The 27286-nt window shown below is 55.2% G+C and overlaps 2 protein-coding genes across 3 annotated transcripts in view; one reads left to right on the plus strand and one right to left on the minus strand.

Moving 5' to 3' along the window:
- Positions 1-309: 309 nt before the first annotated feature.
- NOP14 (NOP14 nucleolar protein) lies at positions 310-24921 on the minus strand. 2 transcript variants are annotated; one of them, XM_060655521.3, is made up of 18 exons: positions 24633-24916; positions 21823-21957; positions 21162-21303; positions 16597-16739; positions 15983-16117; positions 14860-14982; positions 13540-13671; positions 12449-12698; positions 11394-11524; positions 10705-10790; positions 9571-9706; positions 7525-7626; positions 6861-7014; positions 5086-5245; positions 2788-2935; positions 972-1090; positions 657-812; positions 310-472 (listed from the first exon to the last, which is right to left on the minus strand). In XM_060655521.3, the coding sequence occupies exons 1-18, from the start codon at positions 24825-24827 to the stop codon at positions 373-375; spliced, it is 2547 nt and encodes an 848-aa protein (XP_060511504.2). In that variant the 5' UTR covers positions 24828-24916; the 3' UTR covers positions 310-372. The 2 variants fall into 2 exon arrangements, with proteins under 2 accessions (XP_060511504.2, XP_060511505.3); XM_060655522.3 differs by lacking the exons at positions 310-472; positions 657-812; positions 972-1090; ... (1 more) ...; positions 5086-5245; positions 6861-7014 and adding an exon at positions 7061-7455 and having other exon boundaries at positions 7503-7626; positions 24633-24921.
- Positions 24922-25137: 216 nt separating this feature from the next.
- GRK4 (G protein-coupled receptor kinase 4) overlaps positions 25138-27286 on the plus strand; it is a 95782-nt gene continuing 93633 nt past the window's right edge. The window contains exon 1 of the mRNA XM_060655528.3: positions 25138-25802. Coding sequence (XP_060511511.2) covers positions 25751-25802 — 52 coding nt within the window. The 5' untranslated portion in view covers positions 25138-25750. The remainder of the gene's footprint in view (positions 25803-27286) is intronic.

The following is a 27286-nucleotide window of genomic DNA, read 5'->3' on the forward strand; positions in this document are numbered from 1 at the left end:
AGGTCCCAGGGCCACCTCGCAGGACTGGCTGGTGTGACCACAAGCTGTGTGACATTGGCCTCCAGCGCCGGCCTGTGGGAGGCAAGGCCTCAGCGCCGGGCCCCGTTATCACCTGCCAGGTACACCGATTTCTGTACGGGAGCCAAATATCTGTGGTCGTCCCAACACGAAGCTGGCCGGGATCCCTTCAGTCCCAAACCCCGTGATTCAGCGAGGCTTGTCCGGACGACGGAGGAGTCCGTCCCGGCCGGTCGGTGTGGCTGTCACGGAGGACTGTGGGGCTGTGGCGCGAGGAAGAAGAAGTCACACTGACAGTTCGGCAGCCTTTATTACGTTCAGTCTACAGGATCTCCTTGCCTAATGTGCGAAACTTTACTTTTTGAACTTTTTCCTCTTCAGAGCCTTCCATTCCCCTTCCTGTGTGGCCAGACTGTTAAAAAGGTGTTTCACTTTTCGCTTTCTTTCCGCATCCCTTCAAAGCAAAGGACAAAACCCCATTTCCTGGATTAGTTGTTTTGCAGGATGTCTTGCCCGCGAGCCGCTAACGAGCACGCGGGCGCTGGACCCATGGAGACGCGGGGAGTCAGGGGCCCGGGCCTCCCCCCCCAGCCCCCCACCCCCCCCGCCCCGTCAGGCAGCCCCCCCGGCTTCCTCACCGCTCCAGGGTCTCCGCCAGCTGCATCCGAGCCAGGAACTGGTTGTCCCTGCGGATCTCCCTGACGGCCCCTTTAAATTCACGCTTGTGTTTGTGGATCAGTCTTTTTCTTTCCTGCTCCTCCTTGCTGCTTCCCTGCTTCCGCCCAAACTCCAGGCTGAGAGTGGAGAGCCGCGGTCAAGCCCGCCCGCCTCGGGCAGTCTGCCCCCCCCCCCCCCCCCCCGTGGCTGTCCCCCGCCCCCCTCCCCATCCCGAGCCCTCCTGCGCCCCGGGGCTGGACCCCTCAGAGCGGGGCCGGGGGGCCGCGGCTACGCACACTTTGACCAGTCGGGGGGTGAACAGCTTCAGCGGCACGGGCTTGCTCTTCTCACAGATCAGCGGCCGGTAGCGCCGCTCCTGCTTCCCCATGGCGGCCAGCGCGCTCCGGCACAGGTCCTGAAACGCGGGCAGGCGGAGGGGAGGCTGCGGCAGGCCCGCCGGCGTGTGGCCTCCGGGCCCCGGGCCCCGGGCAGGAAACGGGTCAGAGACCCGGCCCCCCTGCTGCGCCCCTCTGGCTCCGGCCTCCTCCGCTAAGTAAAGGGGTGAGGGCCCGGCTGTGAGGGAGCCCCCTTCATGCCGACAGGGGTGGGGGCCGGTGCACGGCGGGCCGGCTCCCGTCCTGGCTCCCACTTCCGGCTGGCAGGACTGCAGGGCCACCGAGACCCGTGCAAACGGGTGTCTTGTTGGCACACGTAGGAGTGAGGACCGCCTGTGCTTTGGCGTCCGGCAGACACAGTGGAATCTCCTTCCCCGGAGAAACTGCTCACAATGGGCGCCAGTGATCCACCCGTTAAGGACACATACGGGACGGCCTTCACTTGTACCCCGAGTGGCGAGGAGTGCAGGGGCAGCCAACGGGGAGCCACACTATGGGGGCAAGACTGAGTTTCTACCCGACTCTGTGATCTGACCTTACAGAACCAGATGGTTAAGGTACCTTCACCACGGCTGTGACTTCTGAGGAACCTTCTAGAAGCCGGCATACTGACGGTTCCTTTCCCCTCACATAGCTGTGTCCTGGAACTCAGGCCTCTGGCACCACGGGCACAGCACCCCTCACCCCCGGCCCACACAGGTGCTTCTGAGGCCAAAAGCCCCATCTCCACAGGAACTGCACGTGAGGCACGGCCAGCTTGGCTCGCCCCGGGTCCATTAGCACCATCGAGGCCCCTCGGTCAGACCAAATCCCGCAGGACCAGAGAGCCACTCCGTCCTTTAAAGGACAAGCCACAGCCACACCTACAGTAAGACACAGCTGTTGACACCTTAGCCTCCTCAATCTCTACGTGCTGAGGTGACTCCGTGTGGACCGCCCGGGCTCGGAGGGTGTCCAACAAGGGACGGCTGAGCTCCTGTCCTCACGGACACGGCCTGTCCCTGTGCTAGCAGGGGAGAGACATGACAATGTGTTGTGGAGGAGAGGCCAGGGAGGGGGTGAGCAGCAGGGGCCACTCCCTCCCAGACGGCCCGGCTTCCTGAGGAAAGCGAGGGGACGAGCCGCCGGTCTTTAGGGACAGCGCTGCAGGCAGAGAAAAGGGCAGGTGTCAACTCTGCAGATGACGGGGTCCGAGCGGGTGAAGGGAGGGTGCCAGCTCGCCTGGCCTGACACACCACAGTCCCGCCTTCGCCTCCTGACGGGCCCTGACGGCCCCTCGGACAGAAGCCTATGGCCGGCTGGGGAAGACTCCAGAGGAGACAGGGTGGGGAGGCGGGGCACCCACGGGAAGGAGGGTCTGGAGGTTAACGAAGGCACGACCAAAAGACGTGCCACACAACCGGCAGCTGTTGAAGACATCTGCTGAGAGAAACCGAGGGGGTCCTTCTTGGCTTCTGTCACCTTGTAAAGAACCGTGGGACTGTTCTCAGAAAACCTGTGAGGCTCAGGGGATGCGGAGCCCAGAGGGCACGTGACCACAGGGCAGCTCTCAGACCAGGTTCTCAAGCCAGACGCCGCGCAGGCCGAGTGCCTTCTCCCTCGGCACCCCGCTACTGCGCCTTCCCGTTGGTGTCCCCGGTTCCTAGAGTCACAGCCTCGTGACAGGAACGCCCCCTGACCTGCTCCCCACCCACCCGAGGTGGCTGGGAAGCCTCACCTGGAGCTCCTGGGGGTGACTGCAGGCGGCCAGGTGCTCCGTCAGCAGGGCCCGGAGGGGCCGCACGATGTCGTGGAAGGATGGCAGGGGGCCGTACGTGAGCACGCAGCGCTTCACCAGAGCCAGACACACGGCCAGGCAGGACAGTCTGCAAGAGGGCGACACCCGGCGTCAGGGCCGGTGGCCAGACGGGAGCCGGCTCCTTCCCGTCGGTCACTGCCTCCGCCAACCACCCTGGCAGCACTCAACTCTGAGACCTGTCCCGGGCCGCGGGGCCACCGGAGCGGAGACCCTGCCCGCACAGTGTCCACAGCAGCCGACGGCTCACGGCATCGGGCCAGAAACACCGCGAAACACACCTTTCGTCCCCAAGTCTAAAGGACCGTCGTAGGAAATGCAGTAACAACTTTGGGAGAGTGGCTCTGTGTTAGGTTTTAAATTACTATTTGCAAAATCAAGCAGACAGATCTTCAAAGTTTTAGGACAGGTTTTTTTTCCTTTCATGGACTTGGACGGACACTTCTCCACAGAAGACATACAAATGGCCAATAAGCACATGAAAAGATGCTCAACGTCACTAGTCTTTAGGGAAATGCAAATCAAAACCACGAGTTGTCACTTGATTCCCATGAGAATGCCTATTACTAAAAAAAATGATAGTAATGAAATAATAAATGTTGGTGAAGATGTGGAGAAACCAGAACCCTGTGCACTGTCGGTGCGGATGTAAAGTATGGCACTGAGTGGAGGCTCATCAAAAAAATTAAACACAGAATTACCATGTGACCCAGCAATCCTGCTTCCGAACATACACTGAAAAGAATTAAAAGTAGGGCCTCAAAGAGATACCTGTACACCCCCATCCACTGCGACATTACTGACAGTAGCTAAGATGTGGAGGAACCCAAGTGTCCGCTGGTGGAGAAGCAAAATGTGGTTCATCCAGACAATGGCATATTATTCGGCCTTTAAAAAGTAAGGAAATTCTCGGGTGCCTGGGTGGCTCGGTCGAGCATCTGACTCTTGATTTTGGCTCAGGTCACAATCCCTGGGTCGTGGGATCAAGCCTCCATGTGGGGCTCTGTGCCGAGCGTGGAGTCTGCTTGCTATTCTCTCCCTCTCTCTCTTCCTCTGCCCCCTCTCCCCTGCTCATGCTCTCTCCAAAATAAAAATCAAAAAAAAAAAAAAAAAGGGAAGGAAATTCTCATACCTGCACCTTGAGGACAGTATGCTCAGTGAAATAAGACAAAAATGAAGAGACAAATACTCTGTAATTCCACTTCAGTGAGGTCCCTAGAAGAGCCACATCCACAGAGACAGAAGGTAGATGGTGGGAGTCTGGGGCTGGGGAGGGAGTGTACAATAGGTACACAATTTCAGTCTCGCAAATGAGAGGATTCCGGGGATGAACGTGTGGTGGCTGCACCGCACGCAGTGCAAATATATTTAATACCACTCAACTGCTCTCTTAAAGATGACTAAGACCCGGGGCACCTGCGTGGCTCAGCTGGTTGAGCGTCTGACTTCGACTTAGGTCACGATCTCTGTGAGTTCAAGCCCTGCATCAGGCTCTGTGCGGACAGCTCAGGGCCTGGAGCCTGCTTTGGGTTCTGGGTCTCCCTCTCTCTCTGCCCCTCCCCAACTCATGCTCTGTCTCTCTCAAAAAATAAACTTTAAAAAAAATTTTTAAAAAATGATTAGCATGGTAAACCTTCTGTTGTTTTACTACGACAAAGGAACACTTGAAAGAATCCACAATTCTGAAAATCAGAGAATAAATAAAGACTTCTGACAAAAACCCCTGGTCCTCCTCATACTCCTCCTCCTGTAGACGGAGTGTTTGTGACCTGCCCCTATTCACATGTTGAAACCTAATCCCCAATGTGACAGAATTTGGAGGTGATTAAGTCTTCCTATCCGTGAACATGGGATGTATTTCCATTTATTTATAGTGATCTCTTATAGTTTCGATAGTCTTTTCCCTCCTTGGTTAATTCCTATATTTTATTCTTTTTGACACTACTGTAAGTAAAATTTTCTAATTTTCTTTTCAATTGTTCACTGTGCATAGATATGCAGCTGACATTTTTTGTTGACTTTGTATTCTGCTACTTCACTGAATTAACTTATTGGATCTAACAGCTTTTCTGTAGAGTCTTTAGAGGATATAAACATGTTAAGTTTACATCCTCCGCAGAGTGGACACTGGTGCGTCCTTTGAGTGCTTTCCTGGTCATGTCTGGCTCCAGGCCAGGCACTGAGGCACGCCCTCCCAGGTGCCCCAGGCCATACACCTACCTCATGTGGTTGGCCTCCGTCTTAGTCTGGGCCTTCGGTCCATTTGCCCAGTGGAGGGAGAGGCCTCTCCTCTGCCATGTGGCTATGTCCTCTTCATCAGAAACCAAAAGCAACTCTGAATTCTTCCCAGATGCTCTGAAAGGGTGCACCAGAGTGTAACCTGAATTCCAGGTGGGACAAGGACAGAGACAGCCTCTGAGCATTACTGGGCTCAGAGGGCAGGCTCTACATGGTGAGGCCTGTAGAAAATTCACTTCTGACACACACACCCTATTTTTATCACGCACGGGTGGGACTACAGCTTTCGTAGGTGTGCCTGAGGGAACAGACCAGGTCCCTGACCTCGCCGGGGAGACAGGCGGTAGACAACACCTACACGACAGAAGTGAACAAGACTGAGTGTCAGAAAGATCACGGCGGAGCAGAGCAGGGGGAGGGCGGGAGGCAGATGGTACAGCTGACCAGCCAGGTCAAAGAACGCCTGTCACAGAGGACAAACGCCAGTGACAAGAACTTAACCCAGTTACCGCCCTGAAGAGCAACTGAGGCGGCAAGCACGGCCTGCCAGGCCTGGTGGGCTCCAGGCACAGCAGGCAAAGGGGGAGGGGAAGGTGGGCTGACAGCGGGCCTGCCCCCCACCTCCCCCCACCCCAGCGTCCAGTGCATCTCACTGCAGCCCTCACCTTGGGCTATGACCATCTTGCAGCAGGTTCCCGGGGCACGACTGAGCCTCTCCAGGGCCCAAAAGCACACCTAGCACGCTGGAGCATGTGATGGGGGGTCAGTGGCCAGGGAGCAGAGCGGCGTGCAGGGAGGTTTTGCCGTGAGGTCACAAGGGGACAGTAGGACAGGCCCCATGTTTAGGGTACTGGACAGAGGAGCTGCTGGGCTCCCTCAGCCACACCCCTGAAGGTCTGAAATCGTCCCACCGCCCCCGCCCCAGCACTGGTGAGGTGCTCCGCACAACAGGCAGCATCAGATCTGCGCCTTAACCCTGAGACACGATCTACGATCGGGGCGGGAAAGCTGATCCTCAGGACACAAAAGAGCGAGGGGCAGAGATCAAGCGACACCTCGACAACCCGAGAGGGAAGCAGGGTGTGTGGTCACATCCTGGGCGTGGCCAGAGGCAGACAGGGGAGTGGAGAGTAGGGGGCAGTCTAGGAGATCAACAAACACTACAACTCTCTCCTGTCATAATGTTGCTTTTGATGGCTACTCCTCCTAAAATCCCCACAGTAGAAACTAGAAACTACACAGAGGAGGGCTGAGCCGCTGGAAAGACGATGTGAGCCACGCAGAGTGAGTGAGAAGTTCTTGTTGCAAGAGAAAGTAATGAAAAGATAGATCTTAATGACATACTTATTTAACCCAAAATGTAAAAACATTATCTCAACACATAATCAATATAAAAAACCCTGATGTGTCTTATTATCTTTAACGGGAAGTCTTGGTCGTTGTGCTTCATACCCAGCATGCCACCGTCCAGGCTCGTGCACATGGCTGCCGGCTGACACGGGGGACACAGACAATAGGGTCCCGACTCTCTCAGGTGCAGTGTGTCCACACAATCATGTGCTCTCTCTCTCAAAAATAAACATTAACAAAAGCGGGGGAAGGAAAGGCTGCTCCTCTGGACAGCAGGGTTCCAGATGGTTTGGCCTAACGTTCCCGCGTCCCACACCCTCTATAAGTAGTACGAGTTACTTTTAAAAGTCCTCAAAAAGAATGCTAACGTGTAATGAACTTGAGAAAGCTCCCTCAAACCAGCTCACCTTGGCTTTGCTTGTTTGGAGTTGCGATGTAGAGAATCCCGAGGAGAAAATTGATAAGCTCGGGTATGAACCTCTGAGACAGGGACACGTAATCCAGGAACAGGCAGCACACGAACAGGCCCTTCACCGCGTCTTGGAGGGACAGGACTGGACACTGGCACAGAGGCACAGGGCATGGTCAGCGGTCTGGAGTGATGTTCTGGAAGGCTGCACCAGGTATGCAACCTGGCTTCCCGGGTGAGACGTGTGGCCCCAGAGCCTCACCTGCACAGAGGAGTGTGTGTGTGTGCGTGTGTGTGTGTGTCTCCCTTGCGTGCTGTATTCAGGGGAGGCGACCCTAGTGTTCTCCCTTCCCAAGAACAGTTACAATGGCACCTACCGCCGTTAGTGAACCAGCCATACGCCTGACCGAGGAGAACGAGACTATCTGGGCTTTTTAAAGCCAAAATGGGGACAAGACCCCACATCAGACTTGATGCCTTCACCATGAACTTGTCTTCTCTGGTGTCACATCCTCTGTAACCTCGTCCGGGGCCACTTCTAGCCTCAGAGATACTGACTGGTCGTCTCCACAGGCCCCGCTGGATGACTTTCCCTCCCGTGGCCCCGAGGGTCACAAGCCCTGCGCCGCCACGGGCTCACCGAGCGGGGCCCGAGGACGTACCTTGGTGAGCAGCTGGCTCATGCACACGAGCGCAGGAGTCACGACGGGGTGCCAGAAGTCAGAGGTCGGAAACAGCATCCCAGCCAGTTTCAAATAAATGAGCTAAAAGACAAAGTGTTACCACACAGATTAAAGACACAGCAGAGTGAAGTTCAAACACGATCTTTACAGAGGGCCTGGCGGCAAATCGGGCTCTGACCGTCCCGGTCAAGGGCAGCGGAGCGCCTGCGACGTCACACCCATGTCCCACCTTCGCCGCCGTCCGGTAGCCAGGGCGGCACCTCCCTGCACGTGTTGGCTCACACCCACCACACGCGCCACAGTCCACCAGAGCAGCCGCTAAGCACTGACGAACACGCCGACGGCCTGGCAGAAACGGGCAGAGGACGCGGGAGGACCGCTCACCGAAATAATTCCTCTCAAACACGTGGGATCGCCCTCAGCTAGACTCAGAGTGGGAGCCGTGGAGACTAAAGCTACGCTACGGACCACAGGCCACCGTTTCTCTCTCTCATGGGTAAAGGCAGGTGCCGAGGCTTGGAGACAGGGAGATGGGCGGGGCAGACAAGTGCCGGGTCGGGTCGGGAAGAGGGGAAAAGAACGCAGAGTCCCACTGCACCAGGCTCGGCCCAGCCCTGAAGAACCGGGGTGTGAGTGGTGGCTCTGGGATAAAAACAGACGAGGCCGCACGCACTGGATGGGGGCCCCGAGGACGGGGGGAGGAGGGCGACAATCACAGGCAGTTACTTTTCAGGGACTAACAGGGAAAGGTGCACCCACAGGCTACCCACCCTGGGAGGCACCGAAGAGGCTGGTTCACAGATTAAAGCAGAAAAGCGTCGAATCTGCAGACCCTTCATCTTGTTCAAAGGCACCAAGAAATCCCCCAAAACACCCAGAACTAGATCACTCTGAAAATGTCAGGTGCACCCCAGGAGACCCCACTCCTTCCGAAGCTCCTGGCAGGGGCTCGACGGTCAACCACAGACCTACCAGGAGGGCCTCCCACAGAGCCCTCGACCTCACTCTGACCTGGGACTCCAGGGGACACAAGGCACAGGGAGGCAGAGGTGGAGGACAGCCCACCTGGCCCCCAGCACCCCCGCCCCCCGCGACCCCTCGCTCTGCCAGCAGCAGACCACAAGTGTCCGCTAAAGGAACGGTCGTGAGGGGTGATGGCCCCAGGTTAGTGACTGCTGCACCCAGGCAGTGACACAGACACATTCCGCGTGTTAGGTCGTGAATCCTCACATCAGATCTCTAGGGCAGGCATTACTGTAACCGTCACCCCCGCTTCCAGATGAGGAGAAAGGCCAGGGCCACACAGCTCATCTAAGGAGCAGGGATGGGGCCCAGGCGCTGCCTATGGCCCTGCTGCACGGTCTCTGCACGGACACTCCGTGGGGAGACAGGCTGTGTCTCCTTGGCCACCAATCAGCAGGTAAACAGGGAGAGTCTGCTAAGGGCCGAGGCTCACAGAAGGAAGTCGCAGCAGCGGTGCATGGGCACTGGCTCAGATCCTGCTCTGGAGAGGCTTTAAAACCAGGCACGTAAATCCTGTATTTTTAAGTTTGTTAATCACTGTTACATTTCCACAGAAAAGCCTGAAGTGGGACAGACGGAACAAGTATTTCTTCAAAGTCACCGAGGCTGACAGCGCAGCCCGCGGCTCTTACGGGACCGTTAGAAACCTCGGAGCCACGCAGGTGCCTCAGTGAGCAGACACTGGGACAGAGCAGCTCCAGCACGAGGGCTCGGGGCCGTAGGAAAACATACGTGTTCTGTTCGCCCTAAAGTCTCTCTGCCACTAAGGCCACGCACAGCCCCATTGGCGTGGAATCAAACCACAGTCTCCTCTTTTACGAAACACATTTTAGTTCACTGTTAATGGATAAACAGTCCTTCCCACCTAGTTCCGGCCTGTTCTCCAGATCAGTCTGGAAGCTCTAACTACGCACACTGTAGTAACCGCGCACGGTGCTCAGTCAGCCCTCCCAGGGGCCAATGCCGCTGGCCCCTGGTGGCTGAGACCACACCCCTGCTCACCACGTCCAGGCCTGGAAACGCCGCCCGGCCTCTGGCCTCAATCGCTCCTTCCATCTCGTGCATGGCATCTCGGAGGACAAATTGTATGCAGCTGCTTGCAGATTCAGGAAACATCTGGCAAAGATTATATAACTGCCTGTTAATCAGAAACACAGGTCAGGTGAAAATGACTCCAGAGAACAAAAACAGAAAAAGAGCCCCCAGACTTCACGTTCACCGTTTCCCTGTGATGCACTGGAAGCCCCTGGATGAAGCCACTTCTCCTCTTACTGATCTGGCTGGCCTTCCTGGCGATCCAGGTAATTTTTCCAGTAGTGCTTGTTCTATAACAATCTACACTTACTTTCGCCATCTCTTCAAACAGCCTGAGATTTTAGCAGCAATGGTAGTGAAAGGTAATGCCATCAGCGGCTCGTTCTACGTGCCACACTCAGAAGACCGTGCCAAGGCGCTGTCCACGGGAACCCTCTGTGAGCCCTGCCGTGCTGGCAGAAGGTGGCATGGGGGGTGGGGTGCACAGTGTGTGGCCGGCCCCAGAGAGGCACCCGTAAGCTACTCGTGCTCACTTAATCCTCCCTCCGATGACCTGGCCCAGGAGCCGCGCTCCAGGGCCTGCTTTCACAGGAGTTCTGGTGCAGCGAGGACCCCAGCCATCGCCGGGCAGGGTGGGAACAGGCAGACCAGAGGGACCAACCTCCCTGACGCTCACAGCACGAGCCTGTCAGGGTCCACTGAGGCGTGAACCTGGGGCGGGCGGGTTCCTGGACACCACAATGGAGTCTACCACGTGTCCCAAACACCTTTCACCTGTCCGAGCAGAGCTCGAAATTGTACCGGTGAACGAAACAGAAAGCTAATCTTCAAACACCAGGAACGAGTTTGAAGTGTTCAACTGTCTTAAAGTCAACCTGTTTGTAGGTACCATCATATCGCTCTCCAGGGTGATAGGAGCAGTGTGCTAACGCCATGCAGAGGGGGCGTCTTCACTGAGATCACCGTAGCTGGTGTATGCTGTGGGGTCTATTTACAAGGGCAACCTTAGTAACTCCGAGGTGTATTTTTGTGGCTGTAAGTAGGATAAAAGTTGTTCAACTCAGCCCCGTGATCCAGTTCAACTGGATCATCTGTACTTACACAACCAATTTATCAATTACTCTGAGGTCTGGTGGGTCATCTGTAGCCAAATCTCCAATGTATTCCAAGAGGAAGTCGAACAGTTTCTGCAGGAACACAGATTGGGAACAGAGTTCAGTGCCGAGCCCCAGAATAAAGACCACAGGCACGCAAGCCGTGCAAGGCACCGCCACCTACACTCTGACTAAAGCGCGTGCGCACACACCTCAGGGCCACTGACGGGGGCACCTTGCGAAACGCGGGCCAAGATTCCTGTGGAACACTGGGTGGTGGGTTAACGGGACAGCTGCGGGCTGAGGTGCGCACTCGTCCATCATGGCGGACAACACCCGAGCCTGAAGACCAACCAAGCACACACCCGGCACCGCCACCTGCTCCGTGAAAGCGCGCGCCCAGCGGGAAGAGGGGCACCTTCCCAGTCACTCATCTCCCTAAGTCTAGTTCTGCCACTTGACGGCCAGGTGAGCCACTCCCTGAGCCTGATTTTCCTCGCCTGCAGGCGGAGGGCAACGGTGCCTCCTCCTGGGCCCGTGTGGTCAGCAGAGGTGGCCCTCGGCCTGCCCCGACCCCCCCCCTCCGCGGTCACCGCGCGGTGCTCACGGCCGCGAGGCGCTGAGGCGCACCGCGGGACAGTCAGCATTCTGACCCAGAGGGGGGCTGCCCTGCCACCCACAACGCCCAACACGTACTTCCAATTTCGCTTTGTTTCCCACCGCGAGGCTGGGGTGGTTGCAGGTCTTAATTCTCTCCACCACCAAGAGCTGCTCTTCCGTCGATTTCCCTGATAATAAGGATTTAAGTTCCTCGTAGGACTCAGGGGCTATCGAAAACACAAAACACGTGCCACGGTTACTATTCAAAACGAGACTCATGTTTCTGATAACCCAGAGGTTAAGAACGGAAAGGAACATTAGTGATATACTTCACCAGAACACGATTTCACACGGTTCTACAGACACATTTCGCCTCACACCACAGCTACCTCTGGTGCATCTGACACGTGCTCCAGAGCGTCCTGGGGCTGAGGTGAGGTGGGACGGCTACGATCAGTGACAGGCACCCGAGCACAGCCCCAGTGAGACGACAACTCCACGGCCAGCACACGGGAGGTTCAAGGGGCACGGCCCTGGTTCTAGTGTCCAGACTGGGCTCAGACCGACACGGAAGAAGCCATGTGGGTGCCGTCACCACCCCCAGACTCCCACCAGTCGCAGGCCTCGCCCGCCAGTGTCTCCTCTGGAAGTGACCCTAAGTCACGGGACAACCTAGGGCTGCTCACCAGAACCAGGTGATTCTTGTCTGCAAACCAGACAACGGGACACGCCACGTTTGCTATAAGATGCTATGTGGCCACTCAACTGCCCAGGTCTGAACACGGGAAGCCTCCTCACAGGCGGCTCCCCAACTTCCCAGGCCCTGCCCTGGCTCTCCGGGGCGGCCACGATTCCACCACAAAAGGCTGGCCACGGAAAGAGCACAGAGAGCTTCTAAGGAAAGGCACGTGGCGTCCTCATTTTGCCGTGGGCCCACAAAACCACCTGCAGTCACACCACAAAGGCTGGCTAACACTCCGGCCAGACAGCGGGGAGAAGGACACCACGAGCCAAGACTTCACAGGTAGGCAGGTGTCCGTGTGCCCAGAAGCGTGCCCTCGGCCCCCACTCCTCAGAGGGGCCCCAGCGAGGCAGACACATCGCCAGGTCGTGGAGGTCATCCCAAGACATGAGAAAAGCCAGCGGTCTACCTGCAAAGGTATAGGGCAGCTCTGTTCTGGCAGCTTCTCGAGCTTTGTGACCATCGCTTCTCAGCCCTTTCCCTGGAGCCTGCTGGGTCTCTCTGTCCTCCTCGCTCTCCACGTCCGAGTCCAGGTCCGAGTGCCCATCAGGGCCACTGCTCTCCTCTGAGTCCTCGCTCGGGCCTTCACCCTGTTCCTCGTCACTGTTGTCATCACCGGCTTCCCTGCTTTGCTCTTCCTCGGTGCTCACCTTTCCATCCTGGAGTAGAACAGACAGGGACACCGCAGGCTCACTTCCCCGGGGAGCACGCAGCTGGCACATCCTGTAACCACGTCAAAACGCCGCACACGGAGCACCAACCCTGTGCTGCACTCGCCCTCGGGCACCGGGCCCCACCTCGGTGAGCTCCTGAGCCGCAGGGCCTGCCGACAGCCTCCTGAATCCCGGTCGCCAGGGCTCTGGGCAAGGGTTAGCTCCTGCCGCGGGGCGGCAAGGCGTGGAAGGCGCACCAGCGGCCGTGGGCTCTGGTGGCTACGTCTGCAGTGTCTCACCACTGGCTCTGGGGCTGGGAGACGACTGGTCAGCAGGGACTTCATAACATTTGGGCTGCACCTGGAGGTGGCAGGACCTCAACACCTGGGGGTGACCCCCGACTGTCCCCTCCTGCTCAATAGCCCGGCGTTTCCTGCCTCGGACCCTTTTCTGCTGAAAAAACTGCGTCTGTATTCCCACCCTGAAACCTGATTCGCTCTAAAGGGGAAAGGGTGTAGACTTTACAGACTTTGTGAACTAAAAACTACTGGTTTCAGAAACTCCATTATTTTGCTCAACTCGCTCCACAGCAACGCTGAGCCCTCATAAACCAAAGTGGCCAATGTTAACAGGCAAACTCACAGCAGGGGACTAGCATACCCCTTCTCCAGGCAGCCAGCCTGCTTTCAGGCGTGGGACCTGACCCGCCAGGGACACCCAGATACAGAGCACCTGAGTGTTCTCAGAGATTTACACTTTCCACCTGTGATAAACCCATTAAACGAGACACCGGAAACTGTGCTTTTGAATTCAAAGAGCAAGCCGACCAGCAAAGGCAAACACTCACTTTGTAAGAAAGCAAGTGCCTGTCGTCTTTGTCCAGGACAAAGCCGTCATTTAAGTCATCCGCTGACTGATGTTTTGGTTTTTTGGTGCCGCCGTCCTCGTCCCTTCCGAGCATTCTCCGCAGCCTGGCAGCCTGAGCAGGAAAGAAAGCAAAGCCGCCTGTTGGGCTCACAGAGCTCGTCGGCAGGAGGCACGCCGTCCCTGCCCTCCTTCCCCCAGGCCCCGGTCCCTGCGGCAGCGGCTTTGAGCCTGCTGTCTTCTTTCTAACGTGCAGGCGCCAGGCGAGCAGGCATCAAGTGGGGGACTTCCTATCGCACAGGAATGAAAATGCATGCTGTGGCCCAAGGATGTTCTAGTCACAAGGAAGGCAAGCCTGTGGTTCTAAGGTCTTTCTGGCTAAATTATGCAGACTTAACTCCCCAGTGCACAGCCACCGAAGAGGGCAGGCACCCCGCGGTGTGGTCTGTGTGTCCAAGCCGCGAGCCCAACCACACCGCTATTTGGAAATACGCAGGTGACAGAGGAGGCTCGTGATGTGGCTGTACCGAAAGGGACATAGAATGGTGTGCCAACATTCGTATGTTTTTTACAATGTTTACTTATTCAATTTTTAAAAAACGTTTTTTAGTTTTGAGAGAGCAGAAGCAGGGGAGAGGCAGAGAGAGGGGGACAGAGGATCTGAAGCGGGCTCTGCACTGACAGCAGCGAGCCTGGTGTGGGGCTTGAACTATGAACTGCAAGATCATGACCTGAGCTGAAGTCAGATACTCAATCATCTGAGTCACCTGGGAGCCCCAGTGTTTGTTTACCTTTGAGAGCGAGTGAGCAGGGGAGGGGCCGAGAGAGAGAGACAGAAGATCCGAAGTGGGCTCTGAGCTGACAGCAGAGAGCCCAACGCGGGGCTCAAACTCACGAACCATGAGATCGTGACCTGAGCTGAAGTCAGATGCCTGACCGACTGAGCCACCCAGGTGCCCCAATTTTTGCTTTAACGTATGAAATTTTAAAAGGCTTCTTTAAGGCACAAAAAAAAAGTTGAGAAAGCAGTACACTTTATAGTTAGCAGCTGCTCTGAGGTACAGGCATTAGAGCAAACACTGTTTATTTGGTGTATTTGAGTATTGCCTGCATTTTTCTTGCTTCTATAATAAAAAAGATATTTATAGTAAAATCAACATAAACTTCAAATAGTCTAAGATTCCTGTGATAAAACAGTGCATCTGCGACCCTCCTCAGAGAAGGCAGAAGGCAGGCCTCCCGCGTGGACCACGTGGGCCGAGTGGCGCTGGGCCCCAGGTCACGGTCACAGTCACACCCATACCTCCAGCTTCTCAAGCCGCTCCTGCTCCTCCTTCGCCAGTTCCTCTTGTGTCTTCATCCGGTTAGAGGGCTGGGCCTTCATTTCAAAGCCAAGTTCACGGACCATCATGTCATATGCGTCAGGCTAGGGCAGAAAGAAGGAACTTCATTTTTAGGGTTTTTTAAAATGACCTGCACAGCCACTTCCTGCATGTCCAGTAATCCCTGGACACCATGGTGGATGAAGCCAAACCATATCTGAGTCTTTTCTTCTTGAAAGAAAGCTATTCTATTCTCATCAGTCTTGAGAACTTTAAAAAAAAAATTTTTTTTTAATGTATGTTTATTTTTGAGAGACATAGACTGTGAGTGGGGGAGGGACAGAGAGAGAGAGGGAGACACAGAATCGGAAGCAGGCTCCAGGCTCCGAGCTGTCAGCACAGAGCCCGACGCAGGGCTTGAACTCATGAACCATGAGATCGTGACCTGAGCTGAAGTCAGATGCTTAACCGACTGAGCCACCCAGGCGCCTCAGTCTTGAGGGCACTTTAAGTAAAGATACATAGGAATTTTCACTCCTGGGAAATTCTTCTAAAAACATACCTGCTTTAATAAAATGTTGCTCATTAGGCATGAAGCCCGCAAAATGTGGGTTGGGTAAAGGCAGCAGCGACAGTGAGAGTGGCTCACAAAGGTGGACGCTGGCCACACATCAGTCATCCAGTGAGATCCTGGGTATTTCCTAGAAGCCAGTCACTCATGCAAATGCAGCTTTTCCAACAATTCGGACTAAAAAGAATGTGGTAGGAACCATATACTGTTTGGAGGGAAAACTAAGTAACTGTATACATAGACATACAAACGTGTAATAGGAAAATTCAAACACCACCTGAAGAAGGTCTCACCCTCGAGGACTTCTTGTACCAAGAAACCACCATTTTCTTTAGTTTAATTATTCAGGAGTAGATATGGAAGTCACTTTTTGTCTCTCTACGCGGACACCACATGCATTAGGAAAAGTTCCTGCCCACCGGAGGATGCAGGAACCGAGAGAAAAGGAAACAGTTGTTGATGTCAGGAACAGGCCAGAGGAGACGCCGGCCTCCACCTCTTCCCAGAGAAAGGTCAACCGACTCGACTCCCACCTTGGGCTTCTCCTTTTTGTCCTTGTTGTCAGACTTGGGTGTTTTGTGTGCAAGGAGGGTCTGGATCTCTTTCCAGTCCTGATCCAGCTTCTCTGTGAGCTCCAGGGCATCTTCTCGCTGTGCCTGCCTCTCCCTCTGGGGAAAGAGAAGAGACACGGTGTGTGCCACTACTGCTGGGCCCCGACCGAGCAGCCCCACGTCAGCGTCCAGGCCACACTCGACGCAGAGTCAACGCTTCATGCATCAGCAGAATAGAGAGACCATGAGAAATCAGTGTTGTAAAAGGAAAGCTACAAAATCTCATCACACAGAACTAATTTCCTGCTGTAAACTGTTCATTAAGACGCTCTGAACAGTCTGCCGGTAGTAAAACAATGATAAAATAATGTCAACATACAAAACCCAACCAGACAAAAAACACCCCTCCCCAAAACACAACGGACCATGAGAAGTATATACATGGTGAAATAAAATACCCCTATTCAAAATTAATGCTTCTATTAAGTACACAGAAAAATGGTAGCTACAGCCTAAAGATGCACAAGGAAAAAAGTCCCAAAGTGTTTTGCGAGCGTCTCTGGTGACGGAGGCCCCCACCGAGTTCGCTAGCGCACCTTCTCCTGTTTTGATTTTGCAATGAGCTCTTCAATCAGTTCTTTGCGTGACCGTGGTTTCTCCCCCTCCTCGCCTTGCTGCTGAGCAGTTTTCTTGTGAAGGAGGGCACCACCACCTCCAAAATGGGTGGCGGTCAGCTCGGCTGGCAACAAAGAACAGAAAACACGTCTGTGAAGCCCAGGCGCTGGCGCAGGACCCACTTCCTGCCCTGGTCCACCAGCGTTTACCCAAGTGTGGTCTTGAGAACCAATTCCGTGTTCAAGAAAAAACGGTCACACGCAGTAGCTGCACGAGACCACAGGCACAGTGGCACTTGAGAAACACCCAAGACCTCTCCAAGAAAACCCAGACATAGCATACCACTTGATCATGACCTGATGACTGGAAACCCCAAGGATCTACTTGCTGATTGCATTGCATAAAAGACCAGCAAATTCAATTAAACAAGCTGAGTGATGAGACTTAGGAGGGAAATCTTAGGATCAGGCTGCACCAGAACCTCCATTCTTCACACCTTCTTGGGCAGGGACTCGGAGATTAAAAAGTCCCGAGGGCAGGAACCCGAGCCAGCAGCATAAGACACTGATGTTCAGCCGGCCCCACTTACCAGGGCAGATGAGAGAGAAAGCACTGTGGGAATCATCACCTTTGGAATGGAAAGAATCCTTAAAAAACCCAGTATCTCAGCTGAGAAAATGGAGGCTTATACATTAAGCCATACTCACTTCCAGTAACAGAAACAGAACGTCCAGGCCACTTTCCCCAGCGGGGCCCAGGGTCCCACACTGCTGGCAGCCTCAGCCCTCTTGTTAATGCTGCCGCCACCTGCTGAGATCGCAACGAGCACCTGCCCCCGCCACAGCTGCGCAGGTTAACGTGTGTGCAGGAAGGAAGCGCATCGTCTGTAACACTGCCAGGCTCTTGAGGCTGCCGGTCGGTGACATCGTTTCCACGGCCCACTCACCAGGGCTGGGGCTCCGTTTCCACCCGCTCTCAGCTGAGAAAACTAGAAGTCTCGCCCACCCAACCAGAGAGCATCTTTGGGGCATCATCCTCGGCCCCTCAATTACCACACAAGTGTCTGGGCCATCCCTTCCCAGCTACTCAAGGAAATGACCGGAGCAATTCAACCACCTTTGTCCCAAATCAAATTTTCCCATTCTATCGGGTCATTATCTGATTTCTCTCCCGTTGAGGCGCTCTTATCACCCTCACTGCTCCTGGGCCCTTGGGTCCTGGGTCGCCCGGGCTCCCCATCACTGCTGGATGGGCTCCCCGCCGAGGCAGGCTCACCAGTTCTCACTGTGCCTACCACCAGGGGCTCGGGACCCTTCCCACTCCCTCCGGGAAGGGCTTTTTTCCAAGTGGTTTCCAGCAGCTCCAGGATGCCTCATCCGCTCTTTCCCTCCCACCCCTAAGGCTGCAGCTCCAGGCCTGAGGCCTCCCGCCAAGGTTTAACAGCCTTTCAAACCGCCTGAAGCCAGTCCGTGTCACAGTCCAGCCCCTCCCAATGTCTGGCAGTCCCACCTTAACAGGTGCTCGGGCAGAAACCCTGGGAATCTTCCGATCCCTCTCCTCCTCCCACACCCGTATCTAATTCATTCGGCAATCCTCCTGGCTCGGCCCCACAGGCGCAGTCGTGCTCCAGTGCCCTCTGATGGCTTTAGGTCCTCAGTAAAAGCCAAAATCTTTCTTGTGGCTTAGGTAGCTCTGGTCCACCCACCTGCTATCATTCCTCGCCCCAGGCATGTTCCCACCTGAAGTAAGGATCATCCTGGACACTCTTGCCCTTGAATCTTTATGTGATCACCACCTTCTTTCTCAGTGAGGCTAAAATCAAGACTACCTGACTGGCACATTTCAGCCTGGAACTTACTTTATTTTTACCCTACAACACTTTGCTTTCAATTATTCCATATAATTTAGTGACATCTTTTGTTTATCGTCTGGGTCTTCCCAGTAGTAAGGTGCAGGAAGGTTTTATTCACTGCTATTGTTTTTTTTTTTTTTAATGTTCGTTTATTTTTGAGAGAGACAGAGACAGAGCTTGAGCGGGGGAGGGGCAGAGAGAGACACAGAATCCCAAACAGGCTCCAGGCTCTGAGCTGTCAGCACAGAGCCCGACGCGGGGCTCGAACCCACAGACTGCGAGATCATGACCCGAGCCAAAGTCGGACGCCCAACTGACTGAGCCACCCAGGTGCCCCGATTCACGGCTATTCTTATAGCACCAAGAACAGTGCCTGCTACATAAGCCAGTATTTATTAATAAACAATTCCTCTGTTTCCTAGAAACTTTATCAGAAAACACTATTTAGTATTTTAGTAATTCAAGACTATTTACAATATTTTCTGAAAATAAAAGTAGACAAACCATTAACTAATAAGGTGGTATTACATAAGAAATTCAGTCATGGGGCACCTGGGTGGCTCAGTCAGTTAAGTGTCTGACTCTTGATTTCAGCTCAGGACATGATCTCACAGTTGTGAAATTGAGCCCCAAGTCAGGCTCTGTGCTGACAGTGCAGAGTCGGTGTGGGATTCTCTCTCTCACCCTCCCCTGCACGCACACGCGTACTCTCTCAAAATAAATAAACATTAAAAAAAACCCCAAAAAACAACAAATTCAGTCTTGGAAAAACAATCTTCCATCAGTGTGCTTATATTAGGATTTAATTAGAAAGGTTTTTCGATACTTATGTATTCTGAAATCCAACTATAGTTTACAGTATGTTAAATGCTTGTTTTCATAACGTGATAGAGAGTAACACCGTGGTTTCGGTTTAAGTCAAACCCAGAGGGATGTGAGGCGTAGCTCCACCTGGCTCTGCAGCCCCAGGCAAGTTCCCAATGCCCAGCCTCAGCCTCAGCCTCTGCAGCTACACAAGGAAGGAACAGCCACCTGTCACCTCTCCTAATACACGAGACTATACCGTGTCATGCAGCTGGACAAAACAGAATGTGTTTCCAAATGATTCCTTTGTGAAGTTATAGTGAGTACACATATTTTCAAATATAAGAGCCTTTCTTTTCTAAGTTACCTGGGTTTTGGTGAGCTTATAACCAAAATCAAAGGATGCCAGGAAATCTCTAATGAACAGTCAAGCCCCTAAGACCCAACACCAGGAAGACATGGAATCCAGCGTCTCCTCCAGACACCCGAGCATCACAGCCTCTTGTGCCAATAAGGCCAAGGCCACTCACCTTGTGAAGACCAGTTTGGAAACATGAAGGTGTCAATGCTCACCTTCACCACAGTGAGTTTTGACCAGCTAAGTGACCGTGTTTAACACTTAAGCACTCGAAACAATCTCGAACAATGAGAAGACAAAGAGAAAGGCACAGAAGGTGAAACTAGTCTTCTACAACCCCCCAGTCTCAGCACAGCTGTGGTCCCATCCCCAGTGCCATGCGACAGAACCATGTGTGCCCTACGTCCTAAGCCTTCTGACCCCAGGAGCATCCAAATTTCAAAGGGCAATCGCGGCTTTAACGCCTTAGCTTTCCACACACTGTAAAGACAAAAGCTTTAAGTCAGTTTTAGTTTCTGCATCCTTCTGAAGATGTTAGAAAATGGGACACTTTTTTTGTGTGTATGTTTATTTTATTTTTTTATTATTTAAAAAAAAATTTTTTTTTAACGTTTATTTATTTTTGAGACAGAGAGAGACAGAGCATGAACGGGGGAGGGGCAGAGAGAGAGAGGGAGACACAGAATCGGAAGCAGGCTCCAGGCTCCGAGCCATCAGCCCAGAGCCCGACGCGGGGCTCGAACTCACGGACCGCGAGATCGTGACCTGAGCTGAAGTCGGACGCTTAACCGACTGAGCCACCCAGGCGCCCCTAGTTTGTTTATTTTGAGAAAGAGAGCGCACATGCAAGCATGCACACAAGCAGGGGAGGGGCAGAGAGACGGAGAGACAGAGTCCCAAGCAGGCTCTGTGCTGTCAGCACAGGGCCCGAAGTGGGGCCCGATCCCACGAACTGTGAATCATGACCTGAGCCGAAATCAAGAGTCAGATGCTTAACCCACTGAGTCACCCAGCTGCCCCGAAGCTAAATTTCATCTGCTTTGGTACCATGATACCATCTATAAATAAGAAGCCCAGTATTAACTACTCCCCAAACTGCCATAATTGATTCCATGGTAATAAAGACTAAAAGAACCACGTAAAACCGTTAGTTCAAACATTCAGACCAAACTGACTAAACAGGGGTAGCAAAGCAGTGTGGGTGAGGGCAGAGTCAGTGAGGTGGGTTCTACCCATGGCTCTGAATCATGGGTCACACTAATCACCTTGTTTCTCTGAGCTACGGGTAAAAATGAGCTGCGGTGAAGTTCAAATAAGATAAGGGATACGGAAGTGCTTTCTCAGCCTACAAAAGGCTTTGTCTATGTACATATACACCCTCTGGACATAGTGAGAAAACACACAAAAGACCCTGTCACGTGTACAATTCTTGAGAGGCTAGAGATGTGGCACTTGTATCCCACATTTTCCTAGGTCTCCAAGGGCTGGACGAAAGTAATGATGAGCAGACTGCCCCCACTCCCGGCCCTTACCAGATAGCGTTCCTCTCTCCTCAGCATCACTGTCACTGTCCACAATGTCATTATGTTTTTCGACATCTGCCAAAGACTGGCCGTAATGAGTTAATTCTTCATCTTCGTTGAGGTTGTAGATGCTTTTCTTTTCATGTTGTCGCTGACAGAAGAAAAAAAAAATCAATTTCCTAAAAATTCCCCACCATTTAATAGCAAAAATCAGTTATTCTTCCACTATTTACATAATGTAACAATGCAGCCCAAGCAGCTTCCAGTTTATTCTGGGTCATGTGAGCAGTGATTCAGATATAAACAGAACCCCCGGAAGGTAACCAAATCAGCGGGCCAGCTCAGCCACCGGTAACTCATGCAGCCTTACCCGCCAGGATGTTCCACAACCTACTCGCAATCCACCCGACCAAGCCGCAGGAGCAACTGAGTCAAGAACGCCAGGACACATCCTGCTGCACGTTCTAGTTAAGCTACTCTTCCACCCAAGCGGTATTTGCAAAAGGCTGCTTCCCCCTGGCCTACGCAGACAAGGTATAGGATCTGCACCTCGTGCGTGAGTGCCCACACAAGTATAGGTGAACAACAGGCACGGGGCAACTGCCTTCTCCCTGTGCTGGACTCTTGTTCGGTCTGCAACATAAGACCCTCCTCCAATTGTCTTGCATACCTGTTGTTCCAGGGCAAACCTCTTCATCATCTTTTCCTCTGGGCTCATGTTGCTACTGTATTCCCCAAAGCGCTTATCTGTGAATACATTGGACTTATCCCTTTCTTTGTACTCCTTCAGTAACGTCTGGGTACGCTGGAAAACAGATCACAGAAAAATCTCACACTGGTCCCAGTGCAATTCGGAGCTCTGATGGCTTGGCGATCTTGGTCCCTAAAGGGAAAACGTTCCTACAAGGGGACACGGGATGGTTCCGATGAAGCTTAAGACGACACTGCCACCTGGCCATTTTGTGTCATCGCAGACACAAAGGCTGTAGTAAGGCGTGCCCGTTTTCTCTCTGGTACACACGTGCCTTTGCTGGTAAACAGTCAATCCCTGTTACCTCTCGGATTCCAGATCCATAAATCTGTCTGCTTGCTAAAGGTTATTTGCGACTCCGAACCAGTACGCGTGGCACTTTCGTGGTCATTCACGTGTGTGAGGCCCAGGAGGTGAGGCCAAGCGTGTGGACACTGAATTCCGCCAGCCCCGCCACTTCCCAGCTCCGACTCTGGGAGGCACCTCACCTCTCTGTCCACCAGAGGCCTCACCTATAAAAGGGAAGTGATGGTAGTGATCACCTCAGGCTGTCGGTACGGGAGCCACAAGATGGCTCGGGACAGAGCCGGGCACGGTGTGCGTCACACTCAGGTCTAGCTTTGGGTCTCGGCTCCTCCATTCCTGACCTGAAGAAAGGCCTGGAACCGTTCTTGTCTCAGGTTCCTCATGCGTTAAATGGGGTAACAGTACTTCCCTCGTAAGGCTGACGGCGAGGATTCAATACGAACTCCTTGGTATGACGCCTATGCTGGTGTGAGGGGTCGTGGCCACGTTAACTCTTGTTATTTCCCAAGTTCTGTGAGAACTGAGGAGGGTGAGGCCTGGCCATGCGATGGCGCGTGCTGCCCAAAGCGCTGCCACTGACAAGAGAGAGGGCACGTGGGCCAGTGCGTTTGCTTCCGGGGGACTGTCACTGAGAAGACGCGGCCCCCCCCCCCCCCCAGCCCCTGCCACCCTGTCTGCCCCACTCCCCCACATCCAGCTTTAACCGCCCCAGATGACCTGAGTTCCCCTGGGACAGCTCTGAGCCCTTCCGCCCCATGCCGTGCCACACTCTCCGCTACAGGGGACGGCGTGCCTTGGGCCCCACCTGTGACGTTCCGCTCGCCCTTCCGAGCTCCAGTGTGGCTCCCACTAGGAGGAAGTTTCCGATGTTCCTACTGTACCTCCTCCAGACTGTCAGCCCCCAAAGCGCTCAGGTTCTACTTCTGAATCCTTCCGAGGCCTGTTTCTCCTAAGCACTTGGGCCAAGCACTGGGGATCAGAGGCGGCACCAACACCTCCCTCCAGGCCTTCAGCACAGAGCGCGGAGGAGTGGGGCCCCGGGCAGGTGGAGGTGTGGCAGCTGACAGGTGAGCCCACCAGGTGCTACAGGCGTGAGCAACCTGCCCTGTTGGGGCCGTAGGGCTTGGGAAAGTATCAGATGCGGTGACCTGCACCAGCCCCTGGGAGCCTTGGGGAGGTAAGGTAGGAGTTGTTGGACAAACTGAGTTGTAAGAGGCAAAGCAAGGACAACAGGTTGGGCCAGACTGTGAAGGAGTCTGACAACGACAAGCCGAGAAGTCTAAGAACAATAGCTCGTGTTTAGAGAATGCTAGAATGCTTCCTATGTGCCCGATGTGCTATTTACTTAACCTTACAACCACTGGCAGAGAAAGACGGTTATCACCATCCCCACTTTAGCAATGAGAATACTGAGGCCTAGGGGGTGAAAATAAACACGGCTCTTGTAGAGCCCACACCACCCCATCCCAGAGCCTGCCCTGGGGCGGACCCCGGGGCACTGATCAGAGTCCATCCTAAGTTTGTCGTGACCACTCCTTGGAGGAAGGATGCCGACTCATTCAGTTCAAAGCTGGACCGCATGGCACACTGTATGACAGGACGCAGTCGGCCGCCCTGGAAGGCAGGGGGTCCAGTCTCAGGGGACCTTTATCTCCCAGCAGCTAGAACAGAGCTAAGGCTTCACAGACATTCAAACCAGTTCTGAGACCTTGGGAAACATACACGCCCTTTCTGTGCCTTAACTTCCCCACCTACCTTAACTTTTCAGTAAAATACTAGTGTATATTCCTGACAGTAACAACAAATATCCTGAACAAACCAAAGAACGCGTCTCAGAGGCTGCATATAGATAGAGAATTCCATCTGCACTGACTTCGAGAGGTGCAGATTATTCTGGAACCCTAAGTACGGGAAAGAAGGAAGCATTTCAGTTGCCTCTCAAGGGACAAGGTGCTGCGCTTGGAAAGACAGAAACACGTGCTCTCCAAACGTCTGTGAAGCATCCCCATCCCGTGTCTGCCTACCCGGGGAGGAAGAGCATCCACAATCCCCGAACCAATAGCTCAGAGTCCCCGAGAGACAAGGCTGTAGGAGGTGTGCGCAGGGGTCACGGGGCACAGAAGCGATGACCCACGCCCGAGAGAGACGAGCACGCGTGTGCTGCACCTCGACGAAGCGGCAGCAGCTTTCCAGGGCAACGTCACCGCCGCGCGTGCAAGGGCAGCAGGCGTGAAGGCTCACACGACACACCACAGAACGCCCAGCCGTGCCGGCATGAGTCTGATGTCTTGAAAGGAGCGCATCTCGCTCTCCTAGCGGTCCCAGGGCGCCAGCGCCCTCCGGGACCTCCGTTTCACAGCTCTGGGGACCGCGGCGGTCCCGGCACGTCCCCACGTCCCGGAGGCGCGACCCCCGCCACTCACCTTCTGGACGGCCCGCGCGCGCGATACCCCGGGCAGCCCCACGGCGTGGCGCGCCTTCCTGCCCAGGACCGGGAACTTCTGCCGGTTGACCTTCACTTCGAACGGGTTGGGGTTGGGTCTCGCGCGGCCTCCCGCCGGGGCCCCCAGACCCTTCCTGCGCGCCGCGACACCCCTAGCCTTCCCCATGGCTCGCATCAGCCACCGCGAAGGCCCGCTCGGCCAGCCGCACGGATCGCTCCGTCCGGAAACGCGTGCGGGGACCTGAGAGCCGCCCCGCCCTCGTCCCGCGAGAACTGAGCCAGCGAGGCGCACCAGCGACCGGCAAGCTAGCCTATTCGCCTACAGGCCAGCGACCACAACTCCCAGCAGGCCACGCTCTCCCGACCCGCCACTTCCTCCCTGCGCGCGGCCTTCTGGGAGCGTTGCTGCCCTGCGCGGCGCCGCACCGCGGCGAGAGGTGCACCCGAGCTCCCTCTTCTGGGAACCGGCCGCTGTGAGAGTGGGTAGCGGCGGCGGCGGCGGCGGCGGCCGTAGCCGTCGCCGCCGGGGGGCGGGGAGCCCCGGCCACTGAGCCCCTCCCTGGGGTGGGGCTCGGCGGAGACTCTGGGCGGCTGGGGAGCCGGGCCCTGAGGAGAGCGTTGCCCTTGCCAGACTCGGGCGATGGGGCCGAGAGCCCGGGCCCCGGCGCGGGGAAGGTGAGCGCAGATTCCGGCGGTAGGCGGGCTGCCAGCTCCCCTCGCCCCAGCATCTCGCCCTCTGGAAGCCCGGGCCGCGAGGGCAAGGGCTCCCCGGGCCGGCGCCAGCAGCTTCCGAAGCAGCTGCGGCGTCGCGGGCGGTCTCGGAGGCAGCAAAGCGGTTGGTGGCGGCGGCGGCGGCGGCGGCTGGAGGGGCAGCAGCCGGAGCCGCGACAGCTGGAGCGGCGGCGGCGGGGCAGCTCCCCCGGGCCCGCTGTGGACCCTCCCGAGCGGGTGGCGTCCTGCGAGCGATGCCCGGAGGCGCCAGAGCCCTCTCCGTCTCCCCTTCCCCCTCGCACACGCCGAGCCCGGCAGCGGCGGAGGCGGCGGAGGCAGCGGCAGCGGCCGCGGCGGCGGAGGCGGCGGCGGCGGCGGCCAGGGGCCATGGAGCTTGAGAACCTCTTGGCCAACACGCTGCTGCTGAAAGCGCGCCAAGGTGGGTGCACAGGGGCGCCCGACGCCCCGCAAACTCAGATCCTCCGAGGAGCCCCGACCCTGACCGGGAACCCCGCTCCCCGCAAAGCCCCGAGCCACCGTCCGCTCCGTCTCACTATTCGCAGCGGCCAGACAGCGAGGGGTCAGCTTGGGTGCCTTAGGCTGCTCTGCGCGCCGCCCTGCACCCCTCTCAGCACCTGTGGGCCCAAGTAACGCTGGCCTGCGCCCCACTCTTGTCGGTGTGAACCTGCTCTGTCCTGCAGCCTCCAGTGCGTCAGCACAGGCGGCGGGGTCCTGTCCTGGGAGGAGGAAGCCAGACCACCGAGTGAAGCCGGCAAGAAACAGCCGTGCCTTTGCGGTCTTTAAAGGACGAAGAAGACGATCCTGTTAACGACCCTAAGCGAGGACCTTCCATTAGTCTTTTTGGGCTGTTATTTTACATTTATTTATTTTTGAGAGACAGAGTGAGACAAAGTGAGGGTGGGGGAGGGGCAGAGAGAGAGGGGGAGACACAGAATCCGCATCAGCCTCCAGGCTCCGAGCTGTCAGCACGGAGCCCTTCGCGGGGCTCGAACTCACGAACTGCAAGATCGTGACCTGAGCCGAAGTGGCACGCTCCGCCGACCGAGCCAGCCAGGCGCCCCTGGACTGTTATTTTAGCATAGCCTTTTGGTTTTGAGGTTTGCTCTGACTTGGTTTTGAGGCTTCGTGGTGTGTGGAGTGGGTTTTACCAGGCGGGACGTGGTGGCAGATTCGACAGTTTGGTACGAATCCAGCCTCATGTCCACGAAAAGGCACAGTTGACCCAGCCCTTTGGCTCAGAGGTGGCCCTGGCCCCGACCGTCCTTCTGTTGCCTCCCAAGAGAGTGGAGAGCTGGCGGCACAGCTACCCACCTGCGGTTCTTCAGCCCCTTTGCTCCTACCGAGTGGGTGACGGAGCAGGTGCCTGGTGTTTGTGCGCGATGGCGGGAAATGGCCGCCGGAGGTACCGCGTTGGCCACGACTCCGGAGTGAAGACCGTATGGAAGGAGTGCTATGCACAGTCTCCCAGGGCTGGAGTCCCATCCTGGGCGCCCGTGTCCGTGGAGTGGTCCTCCTGGTCACTTGGGATGCTTGCTGGGAAACATCAATAAACTCATCTTGTGATTGAAATAGTGAATAACGTTCTGTGAGAGAATTTAATGTGGAATACAGCTATTTCAGATCTTTGGGTTTTGTTTCCTTTTTAATGCTCTCCCCTTCCCATTTGTGTCCTAAGTGTGTTTTTAAGAGGAAAAAGCTTCATCAGAAAGTGCCTGATTTCTCAACTCAGTGGAGACAACTCAGAAACGGCCAACAGGAGTTCTTGAAGTAAGAGTGACAGGTGCAGAGAATTAGCTACCTAAGTTAGGTTTACATAGAAGGATCCAGAATTAAGAAGTAGTGAATTTTTCGTTTTGTAAAGTGTTTCTCATATTAAGAGTTGAAAACAGGAAATTCATTTTC

This window comes from Panthera onca, chromosome B1 (assembly GCF_046562875.1).
Source record: "Panthera onca isolate mPanOnc1 chromosome B1, mPanOnc1 haplotype 2, whole genome shotgun sequence".
NCBI classification, from domain to species: domain Eukaryota; kingdom Metazoa; phylum Chordata; class Mammalia; order Carnivora; family Felidae; genus Panthera; species Panthera onca.

Bases quoted from the DNA above. Each gene is read 5' to 3' on its own strand.
- NOP14 (XM_060655521.3), bottom strand. From the start codon at position 24,827: ATGCGAGCCATGGGGAAGGCTAGGGGTGTCGCGGCGCGCAGGAAGGGT. The intron at 16,740-21,161 runs GTAAGGGCCGGG...CTTTGTTGCCAG, and splicing joins GGAGAGAGGAACGCTATCTG to CCGAGCTGACCGCCACCCAT. The intron at 9,707-10,704 runs GTAAGTACAGAT...TCTGATTAACAG, and splicing joins GTAATTGATAAATTGGTTGT to GCAGTTATATAATCTTTGCC.